The 26,240-nt window shown below is 39.8% G+C and overlaps 1 protein-coding gene across 1 annotated transcript; it reads right to left on the bottom strand.

The window, feature by feature from the left end:
- Positions 1 to 1,754: 1,754 nt before the first annotated feature.
- On the bottom strand, positions 1,755 to 22,643 carry LOC131698857 (uncharacterized protein KIAA2026-like). Its single transcript, XM_058993437.1, has 8 exons — positions 20,370 to 22,643; positions 19,220 to 19,420; positions 14,813 to 16,500; positions 14,343 to 14,422; positions 13,054 to 13,143; positions 12,105 to 12,220; positions 8,403 to 8,590; positions 1,755 to 7,094 (listed from the first exon to the last, which is right to left on the bottom strand). Exons 1-8 carry the CDS (start codon positions 21,803 to 21,805, stop codon positions 3,409 to 3,411), a joined length of 7,485 nt encoding a protein of 2,494 aa, XP_058849420.1. The 5' UTR covers positions 21,806 to 22,643; the 3' UTR covers positions 1,755 to 3,408.
- Between the last annotated feature and the right edge of the window lie 3,597 nt (positions 22,644 to 26,240).

A 26,240-nucleotide genomic window follows, 5' to 3' on the forward strand; every position in this document is an offset into this window, starting at 1 on the left:
GAATGCTTCATTGCTGGAATACAGAGCAGCTGGAAAACTTGTTAATTACATAAGAGCACAAACTGCAGCTTTCACTTTCATCTTAAGCCCCTTTCACACTGGTACTCCACCCGGGTCACAATCCCACGTAGTGTGAAACCACGTATCTAGGTTGTACCCAAGTTGACCTCAGCGTGTGGATCGACATGCTTTGATCCGGGTTGAGCGAGACAAAATGGATGACGGCCGTTCGTAAGCCGACGAAATAACAAACAGCCATGCCTGCGTGAAGGTTTTACTTCTGCAAGAAACTATTCTGTTTAGCCATATTTTTTTTTGATTGAGACACAGCATGAGCCAGATTGCAACAATCTGCTTCCGGGGTATTTGTGCGCGCATTGTGTACTTGCATCTGTCACCCAGGTCAACCCTGCTTTATCAAAAGCAGTGTGAAATCACATAGTCCTGGGTCCTGACCTGGGTACAGCATGCCAGTGTGAAAAGGGTTTTACATTCTCTGTAAATCTCCAAGTAACTTGCAAACTAAAACATGTACATGGATGGAAGGTATCTGAAGCTTTCGATTTACAAAAAAATTGGCTTAATTTTTTTATTTGCTATGGAAGTTAGATATATTATAAATCCTCATTTGAAACAACAACTCTTAATTGAACTTCACATACCTTTTTTTCCTATAGCATCTCCTCTTTCAACTAATTACTGAGATAAGAAGCTTTGTTGTGGTGTGGTGATGGCTGCTTTATAAAATAACTGTTCACATTTTTTTCTTACATAATACCCAAGATCAAACTTGACTAAGAATAGTTTTGTAGTGAGTATGAAGCCAACATCTCAGAATGAAGAATATCACAACCTCTAGATGGCACAGTTCTTAAGTGATAGGTCAAAATGAGGGGTGCTGTTCAATAACAATGAAAATATGAAATTGCAAGCTGGAATGGTTTATTCTATATTAGAACATGACAAAGTTGGTCAACTACCTGGGAGATTGCTGTAGAGATGTCATGCAAATACAGTATTTAGAAAATGATCTATGACAGTGTAAAGATAGCGAGTGATCTAATTACATTTTTCTTGGTACAGCCTTTGACAAAAACAACAAGTCTCATTTTTACAAAGCATGTTCTTTTTATTACATTCAGAGTATTCTGCATTTCTTTCTAAAGATTGCAATGGTCCAAAATAACTAGTAAAATATTTAGAAATCTATACATTATGTAAACAGAAACCATAAATATAACCTTAAAAAATCCATACATATTTTGAACCTGGTGAGTTAAAACAATTATTTACAACTTTTACATCTCCTAGCTGTGTTCCAATCATTTACAAATACCGTATTTTTTAAAGAAACACAAAATGGAACACAGAAGAAATCTTTATGTACTAAATCTTTAGTATAAATTATGGAGAACATAAAGAAAATGTTTAAAGGCAATGATTAAATCACTGCTCAATGTGCAAATACAAAATGGCCAAAAGTGATGAACAGGCTTTAAAAGCTTTCACTACTTTGTTCACTATAACAGTTCAAAATATACAATGCTGCCAGGAACTTTATATCCTGTTATTTTTAATACTTACAACAGGCAACCCAATACGGTTACTCATTCTCTATTGAAAAGAGCAGTCCTGTTTATATTTATTTGGCTGCACTATAACCAACTAGGGTTTATACATATTCTGATCATTCAGTGTAAAAAGAACCTCTGATGTACCGACGTACTATATTGTCATAGCCCCCCCCCCCCCCCCCCCCACCCCCAATATTGATGTAGAGAACACTCAATGTAAAAGATGCAACCAATGGTACTATATTATTTTAGTTTAGATTACACTAAGGAATTCTTCTTTATGGTAGGGAATAAATTACCACTAAGTTGATCCTTTCTTGATTTATTTGTATTCATAGTTGTCTCATTACAAGCACAGCCACAGCATTTAAATATGTGCAAGAACATACAGGAACTGTTGATATTGTTTTATACACAGTACAAGTCATTACTCTCCAGATTTGTACCCTCCACGATCAATCACCTACTATGATCAAACTGCTTGGAAGAAACCAAGATAATCATTATTATTATGAGTACTAAAATGCCTAATAAACCAAACTACAGAACTGGGAATAAATGTCTTGCTTCTGCTTTCAAAAGGAATTCTTGTAGGATTGGCAGGTTCGAGAACAGCTTTGGGCTTTTCTATAACAAGCCTCTGCCAACTGCTACTCTGATGAGACTACAAATGATAAAATGTTTGACATTTGCAATAATTCTAACCAGTTCAGATATACTGTTTCAATATTTATTCTCTACCAATCTTTTTTTAAACCTTAAATGCAAATACGACTGTTTTCTTCCTTGTGTTCATTTAAAAATGAAAATTAGGTGAAAACCAACCATTCAAATTAGAATATGAACTCACAAGAAACACGCTCTTTCAATGCTTTATAAATGCAGAACAAAAATACCTCTTATGTGTTTGTGCACAATTCCTCAGTCACCTGTTTCTACAAACTTGTATATGACTTACATGTACCAAAACTAAGGTTGGTATCAGGATTTCATCAATGATCTTTCACTGTCAATGTGTATACCTGGCCACACTGCAAAACTGGGCAAAATAGGGTGAAAAGTAAGAGATGTACACAATATAGTGTAGTTATCAGATGATGAACTTGGGCTAGTGGATTTGTGAACATAAACCGGTAGATGAATATCAGACAGTGAATGAATGAGAATGTAGCGGAGGTCACATACACAAGTGTGCCAATAATGCACTGTGCTACATTTGTTATTTATTCATTCTCCAGTATGAAGGTTTTGCTTTCTTTTCCCCCATGCACACATGGGGTTTATTTGCAATGACACATTAGGTATGTCAATATGTATTCTCAGTTGGAGAGGCAGCCAAAATGACTATATAGTCCAGTGCTTGTTCTAGTGAGCATTCTGTGCACCCTAAACCTTAAAATAACCCTTACATACAAACTGGCAGCTTTAATTAATGTAATATCTTCCTTAAGTGCTTTAGAAAGTGGGGCTTCCTAAAAAAAGCAGGACAAAGAAAACAAAACAAATGAAGACAGTCAGTCCGTGTCAGTCCAAAAAGAAACAGAAAATATTATTCACAGATCAATTTGAAATCAGCTACCTGTAAGAATGAACTGCACTATGCTTACAGTACTGTATATAGTGAATGAATGTAAAAGCTACCGTATTTCTTTGAAAAACTTTGTCAGGGTAAGAAGAAGTGCAGACCAGGTCTGTCTATATCTAGTATCATGGTCGGCTTGCGGTCCTTACCAGAAAGAAACCGTTCCATTTGTTGCTGCCCAGATCTCATATTGAGTCAAAATACAAGAAGTGTGTACTGATTTTCTCCTGCCTCCTCTCAGTAATTGGCCTCTCATGTTAAGCCTGATTTATCGGGGTCTCCTGAATGAGGACTGGGATCCTCTACCTTGAAGACAGGAAGCATCCTCCCTGCGCTGGAACTTGGAGTCACCACCACAGTGGCCACTGGCTTGGACAGCTTCACGAAGCTGGGAACAGGAGTACTGATGGCATTTAAAATGGCTCCTTCTGGACTGACTATTAATTTGCTGGAGGAGCTGTTGGTTAGAAGTGAAAGGCAGCTCGCAGGCTGCAACTGCTTGCTTAACATTATCGCTGGATTTGTAAATGGCACTGGCGTTCTTATTGGGTTTAGAGTTGTAGCTGTGAGAGGCTGAGCAGGTGCCATAATAACGGGATGGTCCGATGGTGTTACTGATGCTATGGGGGAAGCCTGTGTCTGAGTAATTGCGCTCCCTATTGGTGGTACAGTTGCTATCGGTAATGTCTGTATCCTAGAAATTGTACTACCTATTGGGGGCACTGTTGCTGTGGGTAAAGTCTGTGGTCTAGAAACCCCAATTGGTTGCAATGTTGGTGTTAATGGTGAAAGCTGTGCCTTGGTAATCATATTTGCCAATGTTCCATGTGCAAGGGCTGTCTTTGTGCTGTTGACAGAGCTTGCTACAGATGGTGCTGTTGCTATAACTGGCCCTTTAATAAAGTTACCAACTGCTTGCACTGCAGCAATGGGCAAGCCTTTCCCTTCTGCCAAAGTTGTCACAGTTTGAGCTCTTTCTCTCAGACTTTGTTGTGTGGCTGGAGTGGCTATTTTTTTAGCTGCCATTAAGTGAGAAACCTGTGCTGCAGATATAGCATTCCCTGTTGGCAAAGGGTTTATTCCAATGGGCAAAGTAAGTGGCTTCCCAACAGCCATGACGAGATTAGATGAAGCTGTTGCCAAGGGCAGAGCATGTGTCTTTGCACTGTGCAAAGTCAATTTCACTGTTGAGGGAGGCTGTGATTTGTTAAGAGCATTTGAGGTCTGTGCAGAAGTAGTAGGTAAACTTCTTGGGTTCTGATTTCCAGTTAAGCATACTTGCCCACTGGGTACAGGGATAGCCTTCTGGTTCAGTGGCCCACCAGTGACACTACCAGTGGGTGACATGCCTGGACTAGAAATAAGGAGTACATGACTGCCAGGCCCAAGGCCTTGAGGAGGGACAATTAACCTACTGTTATTTATCATAATTTGGGTTCCAGGAGCCAGGGGTGTGCTGGTATTGATTACAATCTTCTGCTGCACTGAGGATTCACTTAAGAGATTAACAGTAGTCGACTGAGCCACAGCTCTGGGAGCTGGAACGGGAGTATTGAATATCTGAGTGGGTTTGGATACGTTTCGGGGCACTTGGGACTGGCTTTGAGAAAAGGGCGTAGAGATGGCACACACTGGAAAAGATGCTGTGCACAGTGTGGCAAGGGATATTGGGTGGCCAACAGCTTGACTTGAGACTGAGGTCCTCAGTAACTGGATGTTTCCATCTGTCACATCTTTCTGAGGCAGACTGCTTGTATAAGGGACCGGAGAAGTCTTTAGATGACTGCTTCTGCCCTGTACAGCTTTTGGGCTTCCCATTGTTGGAACTGGTGAAGATACAGATGAGACACACTGCTGAGGGGAAGCTGCTACAAGGACTGAAGATGCCAAATGCCCAGCTTTCACAGTTGAGACAGACACTGTTTTTCTGTTATTGATTGGGCCTGGGTTCACTGAAGAAGAAAAATCATTGGGGGTAGCATTTGCTGTGGTTGAACTTACAGCTGTCCTAACACCTGCGTCTGCTCCTGGAGCTGAGATATTGGTCTGCCTTCCATGATTGGGGGGATCCTCAGTTATCCTAGCAGCCAAACTGGGCACCAAGTTGATCGCCTGTACCTTCTGCAAGTTGTTGGCAGCAGCATTAACAATGGCTTGGCCTATGTTAAGGCCGATCTTCACATCTCTTATCTGAGAAAAAGTGGGCACGGCAGCATGGAGGTTCGTGGAAGAGTCCATGGCAGTGACCTTCTCTGGAGTTTTTGGAGCACCAATCAAGGATTGGGTTGCAGTAGCAGAAGTTGGGCTAATAAACATCAATTTCTGGGTGTGGAAAGGAGCAGCAAGAGCAGGAGGGCTGAACTTGGATGCTGAGCCACAAGGGGTAACAATAGAAGGAGATGTGACAAGGATAACTTTCTGTATGGGTGCTCTGTCTGCCGAACTGGCCTCGGACTGAGGTAGAGCCCGTTTGGTTAGAAGCTTGGTGGCATACTGTGCCAGTGGAGCCTGGGTGACCACCATACTAGTTTTCCCAAAGCTTTCTGTAGACACTGCTCCCACAGAGCCTGCCGCCATATTGATAACACTATGCAGAGTGCCAGACAATGCTTGGGTTGTGGTTGCCAATGTGGCAGAGGACATTGTGCTTTTGCTTAGAGTTACTTGCCCAGAGCCCATATTCTTTTGGGGTTGGGTTTGACAGACACTGTTCCCCATGGCCCGAGTGAAGGGAATGGAAGGTAGCTGGGATAAGCTAGAAATGGAGGATCCCGCAAAATGTGTTGACCCTGGTGACGTAGTTGCTGAACAAGTTGTTGCTGAAGCAGTCGCAGAGGAGGTGGCAGACTTGGACACCAAAAAGGCTTTGAATCCAGGTGGGAAAGTAAAGATTGGGCTGGGAGGTAAGGAGCCAGGTGTGCTGTGGTCAGGGTTGGTCTGCACCTTGACTATCCCAGTGTTCCCTCCTCTAGTGGTAACAAGGATAGACTGAGAGTCTCGGATGCACACTGTCTTGAGTTCCTGCATGGAGTCGGACGATTTGCTGGTCTCTGCAGCACTCACACTGGCAGTCACAGCTCTGCTGGAACTTGGCGTCTGGGCTGAAGACTGGCCCGGGGCAAATTTGGAAGAGGAGGCACCCAGGTAGTTTGGTTTTGGAGAAATTCCTGCTGGCTCGGTCCGTGGCACCTCACTCAATGGCGCCACTTGCTGCACAGGGATCTTGCTCAGATCATCAAGCTGAACTGTACCAAAGGAATCGAAAAAAGAGCCAGGACTGGCTTTTTTAGGAGTTGTGGAAGGCTGGTTCTGCTTGGTTTCCATCTCCAGATGTTTGTGATGGAGAAGGAGGTTCCTGGGCAGAATGACCACTTTCTGCAAGACCTTCTCTCCAGTCTTCTGGTCTAGGACAGGCTGCATTGCAATCTTTACTGAGCCACTGTCCCTATCACCGAGCAGGTCAAAAGGCACACAGGAGTTGTCTGGCATCTTGTAAAGCATCTGCAGGGGGTTCTTGGCTGGGGCTTGGCCAGCTGTTAAGGTTTTTTCCCGAGGCACAACAGCCACCTTATTTGATGTCTGGCTACTTGTGACTGGCAGCTGACTGATTAAGGTCACTTTGTTGCCGACATTCTTTGCTAGCAAGGCTTGGATGGGCTTATCCCCCTTTGTGAAAACAGGTAAAACCTTGAAAGTTTCTGTAGCTGGAGGCTCCGTTGCTGGTTTCAAGTTGCTTAATGGGGTTTCTGCTAATGCTGCAACATGATCCTCATTTGTGCCGAGTTTGGTTCTCTTTTTGGGTGTTAATTCATCATCTGTGCTACTGCTCTGCCTGCGTTTGGGATTCTTAGGCTGCAGCTTTAAACCTTCTTGGCACACACTTCTCAACAGTCGGTTCCTGCACGCAGGAAGTTCCAAGCCTTGCTGCCTGGAGTCCTCTGAAACACAGAAATGTTAAAAATGAAAAAATATAATAAAATAAAAAAAGAAGGCAGATCTAAAAAACCTGTATTCATCAGAAACTAAAAATGTGAGTTTTCTAACTGCAGACAGATGAGCAGTTGAAATATAAGATGCAGACTGACAAGTACATATGCTCTCTTCACAGGGATGCTTCATTACATACTGTAAAATCTGGTCCATAAGTCAACTTTATGGGAGTCTTGGAAAAAGGAGGAATGATGTATATATACACCAGCACAGCTCATACAGCGGATGCAGTTTAAGGAGAGTATATTGGATTTAATCATATGAACCAATTTTTTTCTACTTAAAAGTTCTACGAAGAGCATATTTCACTTTATTTTAATCTCCTGCTATTACATTCAAAATATTTTTTTTGTCAATTTTTAAAATATTGCGTGGCCTTTTGTATATTTCTATACCCATAAATGAAACATAAAATCACTATAAAGGAAACAGAATACTGCAGATCTTTGAACAGTCATGTCCAATTATTTAAAAAAAAATCTTTTTATTACTCTATCCGGCTGTATTTAAAAAAAATCAGAAAACAATTAATTCCGTGCTCCTGTTTGTAGAGACGTCAGACTCTTAAAACGGGGCAGATTTGATGAACATGCACAGGGGTGGAACTCCAAAACTACTGGTTTCTAACTTTCTAGCATGATTAGAGTGGATTGGAGCAAATCACTTTTATGATTTTTTTTTGTTTATTTTAACTTTGTAACTGAAAACATACAATTTTATTATGGCATCCTACAATAAAATACGCTGTGCAGCGTATTGTTTTATTCAGGAGAATGTCCTTAATGAATTATTTGTTTCGAGACATTTTTTGAAAGCAGATTTCTGCCACCAGAACATCACCAGAATAACTCAGAGTGCCTCAGGCGACAAACATGAACTAGTTTTGCAGTCCGAGTCATGAAAATTAGACACTCTGCTAAATCTAAAATACTAATCTTAAATTGAGAAGCTGCTTAAGGGTCAAAGCATGATGCAGTAAAACATTATTTCATTGCTGGAAATAAACTAAATTGTGTAAGTATAAATATATCACTACATATACATGAAATATTATGCAATGTAAACAGATGCACATTAAATACAAACCAGAGTTAGCAGCTGCTAACAGATGGCCATTCCGGTAATTCTGACACTTTTAGAAACGTTTGATAGAACACCTTTTCCATACTGTTTTGGACCTTGGTTTTGTCTAACTTTCTACCACGTACTCTGAAAAGCTTTGTTCCCAAACTCACCCGCCTGTATGAATAACTCACCCATTCCTTTTAACTCTTTCTTTAAGACTTCCTGTTTTTCAGCACCATCAAATGGTCTGTTGGTCTCTGTGGAAGAAGTATCCTTGCCCAAATTTCCATCCCCCTCTTCCCCAGTCCAGACCTCTCGAACAAAGTTGTCATGGTCAGGATGCCTTTTAAAATCGTCAAAGTCTTTCTTCAGTCGAGCTCTGAAATAAGATATGATACTTCTTTTAAAACATGCAAATAGGAACAGGTGCCAAGTTCCAAGTTCAAATCCAGCCCAATATCCTAGTGTCTATTTTGCTTTAGCGGGGATCTCAGTTTAATTATATGAGAAACAAGCTTGGACACCGGTGAAACCAGAGATCCAGCTTTAGATGACCTTGTTAATGTCTGGGGATGTAATGAACTAGTTGATCAGATAGGTAGTTTGAACCAAAACCCTGGAATAATATCTTAATTGTAAGCCAATGCCAATAAATCAGAACACAAGAAATGTGCCGGTCAAGATTCAAAGTATCATCAGTGGCATTCTGTAAAAGAAACTGAATGGTTTGTAAAAATGAACTAAAATGAATTGTGTGACATAAGCACACTGCACATGCATACTAGAAGGAAAATATTCATCACCAGTTGGATCAAGAAGAGATGCATAAAAGAATTGCTGTCAATTCAATTTGATTTGAAATATCTGCATATCCTTAATTAACTTAAATAACCCAATGATACTCTGCACAATAAAAGAGGGACCAGTAATACTTTCAATATACAGTACGATATATCTGATATAAACACAGCCTATAATCTGCTGTTCTTCACTAGGGATTCCACAGAGTGCCACATTGGCTCTGGCCCTCGAGTTAGGGAGGCAACATTGTCAGGAATTTTCAGGGGCCCACAGTCTGCTGACATCTGCTCTCAAGCTCCTGGGTATAAACGGGCAATTGGCTTGGCCGTGGGATCCGAGTATGCACATTGACCTTCCATTCTCCTAAGCTGTTGTGGGGAATTTCTGCGGTGAGGGAGGCGATTGACAATGTTTGAATATCACATACTGCATCTTTAAAAACTAGTCCTATATGTAATTATTACGTAAAGTAAAAGTGCACCATCTAGTGGAATAAGGTAGTATTGCATGATAAAATAACAGTCTAGTCCTTTGAGGTCTTAGGAATTGAAAAATGATAACTACAATGATGTTTTATCCATAACTCCAAAACACTCAATCATAAAATCTTCAGCAAAACTGTAAAAGTTGATAAATAATGTATTGTCCAATTCATGTAGGTATACAAATTGTAGATTTTAACTTGTTTTTGATGGTACCAGAATGCACAGATGTTTTAAGTAGCACTGTAAGGAGCACGGTAAGTCTGATTTTGGGACCGTTCATTATAAAGCTTCCAGAGGTTGGTAGAACTTTATTTAAACTACAATTTTCTAATGCATATAAGCGGATTACATATTTCATATGCTTTTAAACTGGTACAAGAAATAAATTAAGATGATAGCATAGCACACTGTGATAGTAGCACTGTTATTCCTGAAAAAAATTCACTTGACCCTGTCCTTTTTTAACTGACATTGGTTTACAACAAACTTCTAGTGCCACACATGTGGGTGTCATTTTATGGTAATTTTAGAGGGGGTATGCTAATATTTCAGATGTCACACAATGCGGTCCAGTGGTTAGAGAAAGGGGCTTTGTACCAGGATGTTCTGGGTTCAATCCAAGCTCAGCCACTGACTGGCTCACTGTGTGTGATCCTGAGCAAGTCAGTTAACCTCCTTGTGCTCCGTCCTTCGAATGAGACGTAAAACCACGATCCTATTGTAAGTGACTGCAGCAGTAGTTGTTGACCATTGTTCACCCCCTAGTCTGTAAGTCGCTTTGGGACAGCAGTGTGGAGTAGTGGTTAGGGCTCTGGACTCTTGACCGGAGGGTTGTGGGTTCAATCCCCAGTGTGGGACACTGCTGTTGTACCCTTGAGCAAGGTACTTTATCTAGATTGCTCCAGTAAAAACCCAACTGTATAAATGGGTAATTGTATGTAAAAATAATGTGATATCTGTATAATGTGAAATAACGTATAATGTGATATGTTGTAACAATTGTAAGTCGCCCTGGATAAGGGCGTCTGCCAAGAAATAAATTAATAATAAAAGCATCTGCTAAATTACTAAATAATGTAAGAAGAATACTGTGAATTAAAAAGTTAATTGCATTAAAATGGTGTTTAATACAACTTTGTAAAATTTTAGCCCTGATATGTTGTGCTATTGAAAGAATACCATAGGTCTGTAAACAAAGACTTACAATGTCAGTCTAAATTGATTTTTTCATCTTAAAAACTAAGCATCCTGGTGGTTTAAATGAAGAAATAGGGTTGTCTTGTTTCCTGTGCGCATGCTTGCATGCAAGACACAATATCTCATTCTGATAATTGATAGAGATTATTATATGTCTGCAGGTAGTATTGGCTGTGATATGTAGAATTTACTTTTTTCCCCTCATTCTGACTATTTCAAAATTTCAAATGTCTTAATACATGATGTAACCAGTATTTAAATCATTAATTAATTTGGTCCGATTTCAGGTGTATTAAATTGTCTGAACCCAATCACTATTTATTACCTGCTTTCACATTAATTACCTGCTTTCTATCTATTTATTTAGACTAAAGCCCCTTTCACACTGGCATGATCTAGCCGGGTCAGAACCTACCCAGCAGAACCCTGTGTCATGCGGGCCGGCTACGTGATTTCACACTGCTTTATCAAAAGCAGTGTTGACCTGGGTGACAGACGCAAGTAAACAATGCACGCATCAATGCCCTGGAAGCAGCTTGTTACAGATGCTTCCATCCAAGTGTCTCTGGGTTGAACCGTCGGCCCAAATGTTGAAGTGAAACCTGCAAGCAGGAATGCCTGTCTGTTATTGCGTCGACTCACGAACGGCTGTCAAGCATTTTGTCTCGCTCAACACGGGTCAAAGCGTGTAGACCCACATCCTGAGGTGGGTCGTTGGGACCCGGGTACAACCCAGGAATGCGATTTCACACTATACAGGATTGTGACCCGGGTAGCCAGGACCTGGGTAGGCGTGCCAGTGTGAAAGGGGCTCTAGACACCTGTACCTGCCAGCCATAAATTAGTCAATGCCGGGGAATGGTGTCAAAACTTATGGGGGTTATCAAATAGTAATGCCTGTAAGTCGCCTTGGATAAAGGCCAAATAAATTAATAATAAAAATAGGTTGAAATTACTGAGTCAGGTCAAATTTGGTAAGAGGCTGCTAGAGGGCGTTGAGAGTAGGATTTTATATATTCAGCATAAAATATTCTATTGGTATTTTTACATTGCAAATTGAACACATTCATATTTTCATAAATACATACTTAAATGTTTTTTTTTTTTCATATACATGCTCCATAACAATGATGTTAGTTGGGTAAAAAAAAATACTAAAAGTAACCATTTATTCTAGTTTATTTCCAGCCCATACTTCTCTATTTAACGGTTTTGCTAACAGTCTCTAATTTGTCTTCCTTTAAGTATCCAAATACTAAAAAACTAAAATAAATATTAATCTACATAAGCCAAACCTACCCTGTAGCCTAAATTCAGAATGGAAACAGTACTTTAATTAAAGATCATAATAGCTAACATGCAACACAACCTGCCCACAGTGTATATTTCAAAACCACAGGCCCCATTTACCTGTTTCTTTGGAAGGCCTTTATCAGCTTTGGTTCCCACGGCAACAGCTCATTAAGCAGTCTCACCAGTGTGCAGTGTAATTCCTTCACAGCCTGCCTCCTGAAGTACCATTTCCCCTACAAAACATCATATGTTCTTGTCAGGGTAACATGGGGGCTCACTGTAAACGAAAAGGCCTCTTTTCTCCATTCCCTTTCTGAGGCCTCAGATGCAACAATAAAGCATGTGGAGTGCAAATTGTCTAACACTGCAGTCGTAGTGTTTCCTTTTCTGCCCTTTTTTAAAAGATCAGTATAAACTTCTAACCCACACATCAGCAGCAGTGTGAGCTTCCTCACACTGCTCAGCTAGAGTGTCTCAGCCCTCAAAGAAACACTACAAGGGGTGGAAGGGTTGCTTTGACGTCATACTTAACCACCCCCAGCCTCCCTTTGCTACTATTAACAAAGATGCTCATGATTTATTAATTGTTATTTAGCTGTGGTACCTCCTGCTAAGTATGAAACAGAGATTGCAAAAGAATACTTCTATACTACAATATGGTTTAGAGTTTAATAAGTAGTAATTAAAAAATGCATTTTCCAGTTTTCTAAATTTACACTAAACATCTGGCATATAAAAAAGTTAAATGGTGAAACCAAAAAGATAATAGAAATTATAGTAAACTCTAAAGTAAAAAAAAATGAATTACCGGTACTTATTGTAACTTCTTTGTTAGAATTTTGTAGTAGTACCCCCGTGTTTCTGTTTATAAAAAGGTAGGGAACAATGGCAATAATTTCCTCATAGCTCCAAGAGTTCAAATCAATCCTCACCTGAAAACCTCAGCCATTCAGTTCTGGGTCTTCAAACTGGGTTGAGAGAACACCAACTTGTTTAACCTGAGCCAGGTTAACAAGGTCTAAGTCATTTAACTGAGGCTTTAGAGGCAACATGTTGCCTTACTTACAGATTTCTTCCGCATATTCTCGAACTCCTTCAGTTCTTCCTCAGTTTTGCGGATTAGCGCCCGGAGTTCCTCAACATTCGTGCAAACTAGCTGTTAACAACAAAAAAATATATACAAAAAATAAGCAAATGATGTGTAACAATTATGCTAATAACATACAGCCCCCTTCACGAATTTAAATACAACACCAGAGCAATCAGTTTCATGACAAAGTAAAATGTGTACTTCCATTACGTTGAAGTGTAGTGGCTTTGTGATGTTGGCTGCTGTCCAGTCAGTGTCTACCTTTTTTTTCACCAGAGCCAGATTCAAACCCAGAAGCAAATATCATTTATCCACTATGCTACTTACTTTCTCAATATATTAACATTTTAGTATATACTTTATAGCTTTGAAGATGCAGACTGAGACACATATGCAACAACTACTCAAGCACCCACTATCATGCCCCATATTAAAAGTTGATTTGCTTCAATCCAATTTAGAGCCAAATAACTACTTCTGCTCTTGGTACTGAAAACCACCTGGTCCAGCTCTTGCATAGCACTGCCAAATGATGTGCTTATTAATAAAGTAGCCACTTCCTGTAAAATGAATTTATAAATAACTAATATGTTGTGCATTTTACAATTGCAATTATTATTTACAGGGAAATGCCTGAGTTCTGTACCTGACTTCTATGGAAGCAGCATAAAGCCCCCCCCCCCCCCCCCCCCCACCACATATCTGGCACTGTTTTGTCTGTTTTTTATTTTGTTAGATTGAATGCTTTCTAGTAATGTATGTTTATAAGTGATCAATGGCTAATTCTAATTAAGTTTGGTGTGTATTTCTTGCACACTCTCAGTTTGACTAGAGGCAGCCACCATCCACTTATAAACGTACACTAGAAATCTTTAAATCCAATTAAAAAACAGACAAAACATGATATTAACATACTTAATCTGTTTTTATAGAACATGCTGTGGTCTAAATGTTTAGAATGCTTTGTCAATGACATTCTGATTGGGACATTCTACACACTCAGTGAAATTATAACTGTAGTTGCTGCTAATAGGTTCCAAAGGGGACTTTTAATTCTTACAATGAGCGCACTTCAGTGACATAAGCAGTATCTGCCCCTGCAAAAACAGGCGCAGATACTGCTTTTTGTTATGCTAGCTTGTATTCATATTGTTTTGTACCGATATCACTGATAGTGTATTGATTAAATTAAACTTTTAGAGTCTATACCGGTGAATTGCACAGACCAGTGAATCGCTGCACTTATACCATAAGACTGAGCATACCTGAAACCCGGGCTCGAAGGGGAGCTGAAGGCAAGGCTTTCTTTTCTTCACAGTAGTCTTCTTGGACTCAGATTTCTTTCCTAATGATGTCAAAAGTACTGTTATTACAAGTGCTGCAATTTAAGATATGTGATATTCATTTAAAACGTAGCTAGGCTGTAATTTCATTCAACAGAGAACAGGTGCAATGTAATATGCTTATTTGAGTATTACAGTAATTTATAGTTCTCTTTTGCAATATTTTACAGGAAATGATAGTGAATATCTTTTTTTTTTAATTTATAGCACACAGTAGAAGAATGACAAAATATAAGGCAGCCCTTAACTGCAGAAAGAAAACTGTCCTGTCAATCTCATTACAATGTCTGATTTTTTATTTTTAAACTTAAATTTGAAATTGGAGTCCCTCTGCTTAGACACGATTAATTTGGAGTTTGGCTCTAGTTTCACCCAATGAGACGTGTGCTCACCTGACTTGTGTTTCTTGTGTTTCGCCTTCTTAGCAACAACTGTCTGCTGGAGGTCAGGCCTAGAACACTGGGCCAGGTTCTGCCGCAGCCGTCCTGGTCTTGCTTTCCCTTCATTACTCACCGCCTCCTTGACTTTCTTTTTCTTTTTCTTCTTCTTCTTTGTCCGCATTCGGCCCGCCTTGCCTTCTGTCTGGCTCTCTGGTGCAGAGTGCTCGGGAGATGCCCGCTTCATGGCTGAAGGAGCTGGACAGCTGTGGGGCTTGTTTTCATGGCTCTCATTGGCTGGGAGAGTTCCACATGCTCGGCAGGGCCCATGGGTTGAGGGGGGTATCCCATTGTCCTGGATGCGTATTTCCCCTGGGCTCAGGGGTGCCCCGAAGCCCACAATCTTCCCAGGACTTGAGGGTTTCTCCTGGTTTTCCCAACAAGGAGGAAGCGATTCCCTGCACTTTGCTTCACAGTTTCTTTCAGCCTCTCCTACTGCTACTCCCCATTTAGTACAGAGATTGGAATCAGGTACTTGAGCTTTCACAGAACCTTCCCTTTTAGGGCTCATATTGCATCCCCTTTCCTCCTTTATTGCTGTAATATCACCACCCTCCATTTTAATCCTCTTAAGAGAATCCTCTCCTGTGAAAATAGTGTCCCTGTCACCTGAAAGACTACCCTCATCAGAAGCAGAGCCTTTTCTGTCACCCCATTCAGTTATTATCCTTCTGACACCTTCAGATACTCCATTCCCACATCCCTCTCCCTCTGAGCTGCCACCGTATTGCTTATCTGTTACCTCTCTAGTTTGCGTGACACCAGTGTGACCCAAGTGGTTCTGTCTGGTATCATTTTCCCCTCCTTTTCCACTATCACTACCACAGCCGGGATCTTCCTGAACCATGCGCTTATTCCGTTTGACATTTGATTCAGGGGACGGGCCCCCAAAGACAGCTTGCTGTTCCTGTCTGGTATGCTCACTCTGTAGCCTCTTGACACGAATAGGCAGCGGGAATTCTGGGGAGGCTGAGGGGCTCTGGCAGTAGATGCGAAGGTCCGCTCCGCAGAAGTGCGGGAAATGGATGTAGGCGTTCTCCTGGCCATCATAGCCCAGGATGGACTCCCGGCACTCATGGATTGGCTGGCTCAGCACGGCATCCTGCACCTCCTTCTGAGTCTCGTACACCCAGTCACACAGGCCCTTAAGCAGCCACACCCGCTGGTAGAAGGGCAGCAAGTGGAAGGGCTTCTCCTCCAGGGGGCTGACCTCTCCTAACACCCGGAAGAACTGAGGGCAGAGTCCCAGCTGCTCAGCGCAGGCACGCTGGTCCTCTGCCTGCCCCACCGCTACATACCACCGCTGCACACTCTGCCGCAGTGCCGCCTCCCAGCTGCGGTAGGACAGGGCCGGCCGTCGGTGTAGGGTGGGCCTCTGCTGTGGATGGCTCAGCAGGGAGGTCATGACCTTGGCCAGGAAGACACTGCAACGTGGCAGAAGGAGGAAGCGCTCCAGCTCGTAGAAGATAATCTCAGGCAGCTTGAGGGCCTGCTGGGCCAGGCAGAGGAAGTGGCCAATAGCTGGCACTTCCCATAGGGCATCCATGGGCTGCGGATATGCCTGAGCCAGCAGACTACGCTCCCACTCCTCCAGCTCCTTGGCCGTTGCCTCCTCTGTCTCCTTGCGCTCCTGTTCTCGCTGCCTAGGAGAGAAATAGGAAGTGTCACAAGTGATGCTCCCTCTGGACAAATAAGCTCAAAGAACCATTGGAACATTTACCAGTAAATCTTAAAATGTGCCAATATACAGACTTTTACCATAACACACACATATATTTATATATTTGCATCACTTAAAATAAATGCAGCAAACGTTTGCCTTGGCAGCCAGTTTAGTTAGTTTGCTTTTGGTAAATGATTGAACACACTGCATAGAGCTGCACGCATTCTTTAAAATGTCTTCAACTAAAAAAGACACCAGCTGCATCAAAGATAGAATATTTCTGCTGAAGATCGCTCTGTCCAGTACATTTCACGTGTTTATTTATGCTTTTAGAGTATTTTGTGTGTTTGATAATTCACATGGTGAAAATAGATGGCTTTAAAAGGTGGACATAAAAAGAAATTCTACAATTTAGCTTTTACTGTTTTTCAGTATTTAGGAACATTTGTTGTAACTCAAGAGACAACACTGAAATATAATAGAAACATTATTTCAATTTACAGTGAAAAATATTTGCCATTAAGTTATACAGCCCTGTGTGGTTTATAATTTTTTGTTTTACATATTAAATTGATATTGCTTTAAAGCCCATTTCAGTTCTACGGTTTCCTATAAAATGTTTCCTGCTGTAACAAGTTTGTAATAACTTTATTATTTATATTTTCGGGAAATGTGCTTTTGTTAGAGAGTTATTCGATCAGTAGTTTGAAATCATTATTATTTTTAGTATTTTAAATAGCAGGGTTGTGGGGTTTTAAACAGTAATATTACATAAACCACATGGAAGTTAGAATAGGGGAATATGGAAAGGAAGTCAGAATAGTAATTTTCAAAACCGGGGAATAGGAACTTTAATGAAAATGCCAACATGCAGAGGCGTAATTTACCCTCTTTTTTTAACTACATTGCAGCAGTACTAAAACCTGTACTTCAATAATTTATTTGTATTTGTATAAATCACTAGTCAGTATAGTAGTCTCCACTAGGACCCTGTAGAAACGCCAATCAACCAGTGCAGCGAAACATAGTGAAATTTTAAACCGTGTTACCATTTCCAATGTCTATGGTCTCAATACTATAAAATATTTTCAATTTGAACATTGGGATCTTACTGTTGTAGAGAGGCTGTGAAATACCTCCTTCTGCAGTAAAGGGTCTCAGGTGATTTTATAGATTAAGCACAGTTAAGGGTTACCGTATCACCTCCCAGTGCATCAAACAATCGATTTACTTGAGAAGCACTCAATTTTCCCACCCACCGAACTTAAAAATAGGGTTTGAAGTTAAACTGTTAAAACCACAAACACTGTTTTTTTTTTTTTTAGCACATTTTCAAAGAACGTAGTACTTTGCTCATTTTACTGAGCAAACCCTGATGTTGAAAATTGTTATAGACAACCTGTAGCATATTTTTCAATAAAACAAACACATATCCTTTCTCATATCTGTGTTCTATTGTTATTTTTATTGTTTATTGTTATGTAATCTTCAACAGTGCATTATCTATAATTAATTCCAGCACACAAATAAGACAAATCATATTTTACTGGTTCAGAAGCTAAGTAACAGTTATGTGAAAGTGGTTTACTCTCACGTAATATTAATTGATATGTAAATATGTAATTCATGTTATAACTAACAATAGTTGCAACCTGGTCATACACCTTTACAAAATACCAGGATGTGAACTGAGCGACTGTTTTAGAAGAGGTCAGAGGCAGTGTTCACTCCGACTGTAAAAACGTCCCTTATTTACTCCTAAAACATGTATTGAATCCCTTGCAGTTTTCAATTGTTGCAGTCAATGTATATAAATTGGCCTAATGTGTGGTAGAAACGATTTTTGGAATTGCAAAAAACAGCAGCTTTTTTAATGAAATGATGTCACAGCAATCCTTAGTGTACAATTTTGGAACCAACACTGATGAATAGAGAGGACTGTGTCTCAGATAATAATTAGACATACTGTAGTTGAAATACAATGTTTCCATTCAAACCAGATACACCATTTTAATACAATACACAAAAGAACAAACTTGTATGCAAATTTGTATTGTGTAATTACCAATGCAGTACTTTTTAACCCCCATCATTTGTACTCATGCATGCAAGTCCCGAAAAACCATATTGATTTTTTATTTTTTTTTATCGAGTGTAAACTGTGATGAAGTTATTGGTAGTGATGTACCTTAAGTAAAATCATTAGTACAGAATAAAATACCTCATTCAATGGGCCTTTTAATAAACTATAAACTCATAAGCAGATTGTGTGGCCATTTTTACTTTGACTCAAACACATTATTAATAACAAATCAAAAATGGATCTACATGCACTGTGTTGTAGCTATTTTCTTAAAACCCATCTTACAGTTATTTGAATTGGGCCCCAAGTCCCTCTAAGTCAGGGAGGGTCAATTCCAGTCCTGGAGGGCCAGTCCACTCCAGGTTTAATGAAAGAATGAACTACAGTAGTTCAGCACCTGGAAGGCGCTTTATTGGATCTGGAGTGGCTAGGATGGGAGGATTTTTTTTTTTTTTCTCTACCCTGCTCTAAGTGTTCATATAAATGTTCCATATGGAAAAAAAAACAACTTTGACTCAACTGGACTTAGCATGCCTTGAATACACTTCTGTCAGCTGTTAGATATTATATAACTTAGGCTGTGCCAGCTTCTTGGGAGTGAAAAGTAAGGTCCAACCTCCTCTCGTCCTTGGCCCTCTGCTGCTCTTCCAACCTCAAGGCCTGCACCATGATGGACTCGCTGGCCCCCGTCGCTATGGCTCCCAGGTTCCGGGGAGTGGTGCGCCTCCTGGTGGATGTGCTCACCAATCCCTTCTCGTCTTCTGATCCATAGCGGCCTTTTGATGTCATGGCTAGTGTTGTCTTCCCCCTCAGAGGCCTTGAAGGAAAAACAAACATCGGTGACAAACCCAACACCACAGATTAAAACTGGGATTTTGATTGGGGCGGTGGATTTATAAATAAATAAATAAATAAATAAATAATAAATAAATACCCTATTTATATAGTGCATTATCTGACTTGAGAGGGAAAAAAAGACATAATTATGGTTTATGGGTTGTTTTCAAAAGAGGTCTGTGAGCCATAAAAAAACTGGAATAGCTCAAGCTGCAAAAGGGGATATCTTCTTTACATTCCTGTTTAGTTATGGCCAATGTAGACATTACCTACAATATTAGTGTTAAAAATGCTGATTGTGTATACTGCAGCTGTGCATATTATGCCTTTATTACAAAAATATGCATGGATACATTTTCTGCCCCTGAAAATATTTCAAGTAGTGTTCAGTACCTCAGCAATAGAAAACTACAATATGCAATTTTTCTTTATTCTTAATCTAATTCCTGTTTATGCAATTAAAATTACCCACCCTCGAATTAGATGCTTGCATTTTTGTTAAAACAATGGTCCTTATTCACAAAACTTTAAGGATTGTTTAAAAAAAAAAAAAAAACAAACAAACATTGGATTAATTCAATCAAGTTTGCAGTTCATTAACCTTTTTCATCTGTTTTAGAGCGGGATTAACGATGTGTTTATTGTAAAACATTCCTTCATACAGAGTTGAGAGAACTCTGGTATGTGGTCGCTAAAAAGAGTTAACTTACAGAATACAGCCTAATGCAAACCAGGGGTATTAAATCACCAATTAACTCAGATGCAGAATATAATTCTTCGTTTCTGTAGTTTGGCTTTGGAGTAACTTTACAGGTCGTAAACAAACCAATTTTGTTTAACTGCACCTTTCATCAACCTGCATAGCAGTGTCCTAAATACTAAAGTATTTTGTATGTGTAAATTGATAATAGTGATAATGACTAACTTACCTTGACAGCAAGGTAAGCTTCTGCTCCAGCATCATTTCCAATTTCTGTGCTTGCTTTGAAAGCCAGTGGTCGACCCCGTGATACCTGTAACAGTTTTCCAGCATCAACCTGAAATCACCCACGAAGTCTGTGATGGTCTCGTATTCCCTGTTGACAAACTTTTGCTCCATTCTCCTAAACCACATTGGTTCCTGGATGCGACTGGTATAATCCCCAAAGTCCTTTTTACTAACGGGGTTCATGAAAGGAGTCGTTAAACTCCGGTGTTTTTCTAAAAGAAATCCATTCAGAATCCGATAACCCTGCTGCAGCTCATAGTTTAGGTCGTCCTGGGCGTTAACAGCTCCACTGCTTGCATGAAAAATCTCTAGCAAAGACTGGCTATCCTCCGAAATTTCAACCATCTCTTCTTCCACGTTCAAGCTGTTGCTCGACTCTGTCCTAGGCTCGGAAATGGCATCTTCCACGGATACTGCCTTTGTACCATTAATGATAACCTCCGCGTTCAAATTACATTCGGTACTATGTGCCTCTCCCGGTAATGTGAGTCCTATTTGAGATTCTTCGCATGCTGACTCCTGTGAGGAAACTCTATCCAAACCCACCCTTTTCACATTGTTAGTGTTCTCTTTGTAATCCCCAACTCTGAATAATTCAGCGCGATATTCACAATTTTGGATTATATCGGTAGCGTTAACCATGGTCATGTCGGCACTGCTGGCAGATAGCGTGCCCGGTTTACTAGCAGTGATACAAGAGTAGCATGTGTTATTGTTTTTCTTAGTGAAGGAAGCCTGTGATACGTCGAGCCCATCCAGAACATGACAGCTTGTCAAGAAACCCGCATCCTCAGTGGTCTTGCTTACAGAGTTATGATGCTCAGATAGTGTGTTTAAAACGTTGTGTTGACCATCACAGTTTGTTTGAGGAGAAACTGATAAATGATCTATGCTAGCATTATGCTGAAAAGATCTAGTAAGACCTTTACTTTTAAAACACAATTTACGTGATTGGTGTAGTGTATCCCGTAGAGTATCGGGATCTTTATTTTTCAAATCAGTTTTATTTCCACCTGCAGCAGTGTCCATCACTGCTTGTTGCTCCTCGGTGTTTGTTAAAGGCAAAAAATGTTGCTTTTCAACATCAGCATTTAAATCTGTGGAGCTACTATTTCCAGTCTCATCGGTCAACGCTGCAAGATTGATCGGCTTTAAATCCACGGGCAAAATTGTGATGTTAATCCGGGCCAAATTCGTTAGAGTCCGATCCCCACATCCAGAAGTGTCGGGGCCTTCTTTCAGACCTCTTAGAGCAGCGCTGTCGATTTTCATCCCGAAGCCGCCTGTATCCCCTCTGTCACTGCAGCTCTGCCCTCTTTTGTCCGCCTCTTCATGCGGCTCATTGTTCGCAGGGCCTGCGCCGTCCGCTTCCTCCATATCATTCGGGGAAAGAAATCCCTAATTCCTGGGAAAACTGCTTCGTAAGAGCAAAACTACTGTTAACCGTACCAACACCTACAAAACCTTAGATCAGTCTCTTCCATGGGACTGTGAAAGCAATCCGAAGCCGGTTAAATATGACTTGTCCGTCAGTTCTACAGTTTATTCTCAATCACAATGTGGAATTGCAATAAACAATAATCGGACTCTCTAAATACCTTTATGCGACTGTATTCAATATTCTGTATCATGCAGGCAGCGCTTGTCAGCTCATTCTACAGTCCTAGAGTTAGCAAAGCTGTATTTTGAACGTTGCCCCCGTAGCTGCAGGTTGAGTGCGGAGACCTCTGTTTCTCCTGTCGTGCCGACGTCAGCGCCCTGTGACACAGGTCCCTGTGCCAGGCTGTGTAATGGTGTCCTATAAGCTAATCGTATCTAGTAATAATAATAATACCGGTTTGTGTGATTTTTGAGCTTTTTAATTTACCGTACTATTAAAATGCTAATCTTTTAGCTTAAGTACAGTTAAATATTTTGACGATCACATAAGTTATTAATGGGTCAACAGCAAAGGGGATGCATTTTTTTTTTTTTTTTAATTAAAATACGCAATAGGTTAAACTAAGCAGTTATATTCTCTGGCGTTTTTATTGTATATTCAGTACATTGAGTCGAGACCATTTTACTGCAAAATCTGTTCTCTAAATAATAATTTTAAAAATAATAATGAAGGCATAGCCTTTTTATATACCTGTTAAGTTTTTCACCATACGTTAAACAAACAAACAACAAAAAATTAAAAAAAATAATGTTCAACACTGTCAGTAATATGCAGGACAGCCAAGGGTAGGGGGGTAGAGTAGATGTTCCCGACCTGAAATTGGAGGCGTTAGGACCCTGGGGGTTGGGAGACATCTACTCCATCTTGGTGAGGGCGGCTGCAAGATGTAGCCATCTTGGGAAGGTAATTGGGGTAGTTGTTGATTAGCTAAGGGGTAAATTATTAGCTAATTGAAATACCTGTGCACACCCTGCATAAAAGGAAGGGAAACCCTGTAGACAGAAGGAGCCGCATGATGAGGACTGCAAACAATACCTGTGTGGTATAGTTTTGTGTTTGGGGTAAACGGGTTTAGCCTGTCCCTGTTTAGTTAGTGCGCCAGTGGGAGTTAGGTTTTTGTTTGTTAGGTTTTTGTTTTATTTAAAATATACTTGGTGACTAGGACTTGTTTATTGGTGCACCCACATAAAACAATGGCAAAGTCCCGGACCTAACCAGACATGAAGGGGCTTTGCCATATATATAAATTACTTTATCATAGAATATTTTATTTCAAAAGCTTTGCATTGTTGAATGCTTGGATAACTGAGTAAAGATAAGACTTATCCACATTCAGTTATCAAATGTATTAAATGTGGAGGGTGTGGTTTGTCATTGAATGCGAATATCATACCTTCAGCCAAGTTAAAAGCCAGCCACACATGTGGTTTGGGAAATCAGCAGAGAAATGAATGACAAGCACTAAATTTTATGTTGTTGATACTATAATTGTTTTCACTGAAAAAACTCTCCCTGACCATCCCACTGCTACTGAAATCACCAGTCTTACCACAAAAATGTCCCCACACCACAAGACAAGACCACCTCTGTGCTCGACAGAATGAATTATACACTACTGTAGCAGTGTTTCATGTTCCAGAATCATTGGATACCATTCTATGCTGTGGAGGCATTCTTTAATCCAACAGTAATAACAACTAACTAAAAACATGGTTAAAGTATGCAGTACCTGGTTGTAAAGGACAATAAGCAGATATTATGCTTTATAGTGATCAATGCCAAAAGTGTCAATTGTCATCATACCAGATTGCATTCACTATTCAGAAGAAGTTATGTATTTAGTGCCAGATTTAAAATATTTCTTATTTTCCTTAAACCTTGACATTGTAAAATTGGATTATTTTTAACCTCCACCCCCAATTATGTTTGAGATGCCAGATGTCAGGAATTTGACAAGGTACTATACATGCCAACCCTTCATATGCCAAAGAGCTGAGCCTCACCAAGTAGTGTTTTCAAAGATTAGCTGGTTTTCTTAACCTGGCACCTGCATGGTCTGGAAACTTATGCCAATGGTGTCTGAGTGAAAGTAAATCCTGTAAAACTAACTTTTAGCTGGGGGGGAAAAACTTTAGGAAAATATGGCTTCACTTACTAAAGAGAGAACAGGCACATTTATTCACAGGCACATGAATCAATAAAAAATATAATTTATGAGGCATCAAAGTAAGTTTATTGCCTGAATATTTGGTAAAATGCTTTCTAAGTTTTAATAGGGATTTTTTTTTGGCAAAGTGACGGTTGGTTTGTACCATAAAAAGCCATAAAAACACTGATAATGTATGTTTAATGTTTATTTGTTGTCTGACATAGAACATGGAGACATTATTACCCCGCTGGGAACCATTGCTATTGAATTTACCTCCACCTCCCCAAACGTCACATCATTTTCAGCTTCACAAGTCGAACTGACCCCTCTGCCTCTGCAAGGAAGAGCGCCAGAACCAAGCAAGTCAAAAGTGCTGTGATACATGCTTAGGTCAACAGTTTTTATGCTCTATTTAAAATAGTTTTAAATTGCGAGAGTTGCTGACTAAATAGATAATCATCTCATCCGCAAATATATGCAAAATATTTTAAAGCAATGTGCCCCATAAGTGAACCAATGGTACTACCAATTTAGAACGGTTGGTTGGATGTGGGTTCTACAGGAGGAACCAGTAGGCATTTTTCTTTAGTTCAGGAAGCGATATGTGACACTGGCCTGGATTTTTAACTTTCCTCTAATCAATATGTAAAAAAGGCCCTAGTGACATTTTAAAAGTAGTTTTAATTTAACAAATGACCAAGCAAACCTATTTAACCAACCGCTGTATCAACTTACAGAACTGCCAAGATGTAGGGCAAACTAATGACTACCTTTGGGGGAAAAAGTTGCATACTGTAATTGCAGAAGTAGCCAGCAACAAAGCTGGCCAAAATATGGCCTGAAAAAAGGCTCAATTTACATATTGCCACTTAAGTGATAGGAAGTAAGAGTAATTGTAGCTAATAAAATTGTTCCATAAATGTTCTTCACCAAGGACATCCATTTATTATGTAGGTCTTAAATGTGCAGTTTTGAAAGAAACACATGTTTTAGCAAACATCTATTTTCATTTTAAAATCTATCTAATCCTACTGTAGGTTAAATAAATCCATGCTTTTAGAAACTGTGTAGCCCACTGGCTTCTTTCCTGTCAATAACCAATTGGATGCTTCTCCTTTTTGTTAGAACATTTCTTTAATTAGAATGGATTGTATAGTGGTGCATATTTCAGTCCTCTGCAATTGTTGTATTGGCAACATTACCTCAAATTCAGATTTATTGCATACTACATGAAAAGGAAAATTAAATTGTGGCCAGTACCTATGGACACCACTGTCTGGATGTAACATTTTGGCTGCATGTGGATTTACATCAAACCTCCCTTCAAATCCTTTTCCATTCTGGAAGTAATAACTATGCTGTTGCAATGACCCACCATGTCAAATTAAGCAAATTCATTCTTTAAGGCTGTCAGGAACAGTTCATATTTGATTTAAAAGCGACTGGTGACCATAGAAATTGCAAACATCCGTGATTGCATTTATATATTCTCCACATTGATCCTTACAGTCTGGTACATGTTGTAATGTAAGTTATTTTGATGCTGTTTAATACAACAGGGGGCTTATGTTGCAAACAGACTGGTGTGGGTTTTTGTAACAGACTATGGAGTATGTGCACTTATTTATGAACATATTATTTATTCTTATTTGAATATATTGTTTTCAGCATAGAACTTTTGAGATAAACCATATTGTAATACAAAAATGACAATCCTGATCTTGTTACTATTCATCCACTTTACCGAATAAATATAAAACCTGTGTTGTGACCAACATATGATTCTCCTTGTGTGTATTTCCTTGAAGTGCACCCTATGTTAACAAGCATATACTGATGCACAATGAAAATGCAGAAGTCTGTGTTTTACAGCAATAGCTCATTGGGTACATACATAATGTTATTTACATTTTAAATAGTGAGCAGATAGGTTTGTTGATTGTTTGAGTAGTATTGTTGCTTGGGATAACAAAATACTGAGCTCAAGACATGTGATTTCATAAAAATACCAGGTGCTCAGTGTTTTTTATCTAAGTTGAGTTAAAATTGCCAAAATGAGTTGATTAAAAATCTGTATGAATAGCCATTCGAAAATAATTAAAATTAACGTAAGAACAGCGAAATATATGACCATGCCCCATTTGAGTAATGAAGATCGCCTGGTTGCTATCGGCATGATTGAAGGCGGCCTGTCTGTGAGAGAAGTTGCCCGGAGAATAAGA

Source organism: Acipenser ruthenus, chromosome 2, assembly GCF_902713425.1.
Source record: "Acipenser ruthenus chromosome 2, fAciRut3.2 maternal haplotype, whole genome shotgun sequence".
NCBI classification, from domain to species: domain Eukaryota; kingdom Metazoa; phylum Chordata; class Actinopteri; order Acipenseriformes; family Acipenseridae; genus Acipenser; species Acipenser ruthenus.

Excerpts from the sequence above, each read along its gene's own strand:
- LOC131698857 (XM_058993437.1), bottom strand. The coding sequence starts at position 21,805 with ATGGAGGAAGCGGACGGCGCAGGCCCTGCGAACAATGAGCCGCATGAA. Across the intron at positions 16,501-19,219 it reads AGGGCCAAGGACGAGAGGAG|GCAGCGAGAACAGGAGCGCA; the intron begins GTTGGACCTTAC and ends TTTCTCTCCTAG. Across the intron at positions 14,423-14,812 it reads ACACAAGAAACACAAGTCAG|GAAAGAAATCTGAGTCCAAG; the intron begins GTGAGCACACGT and ends TGACATCATTAG.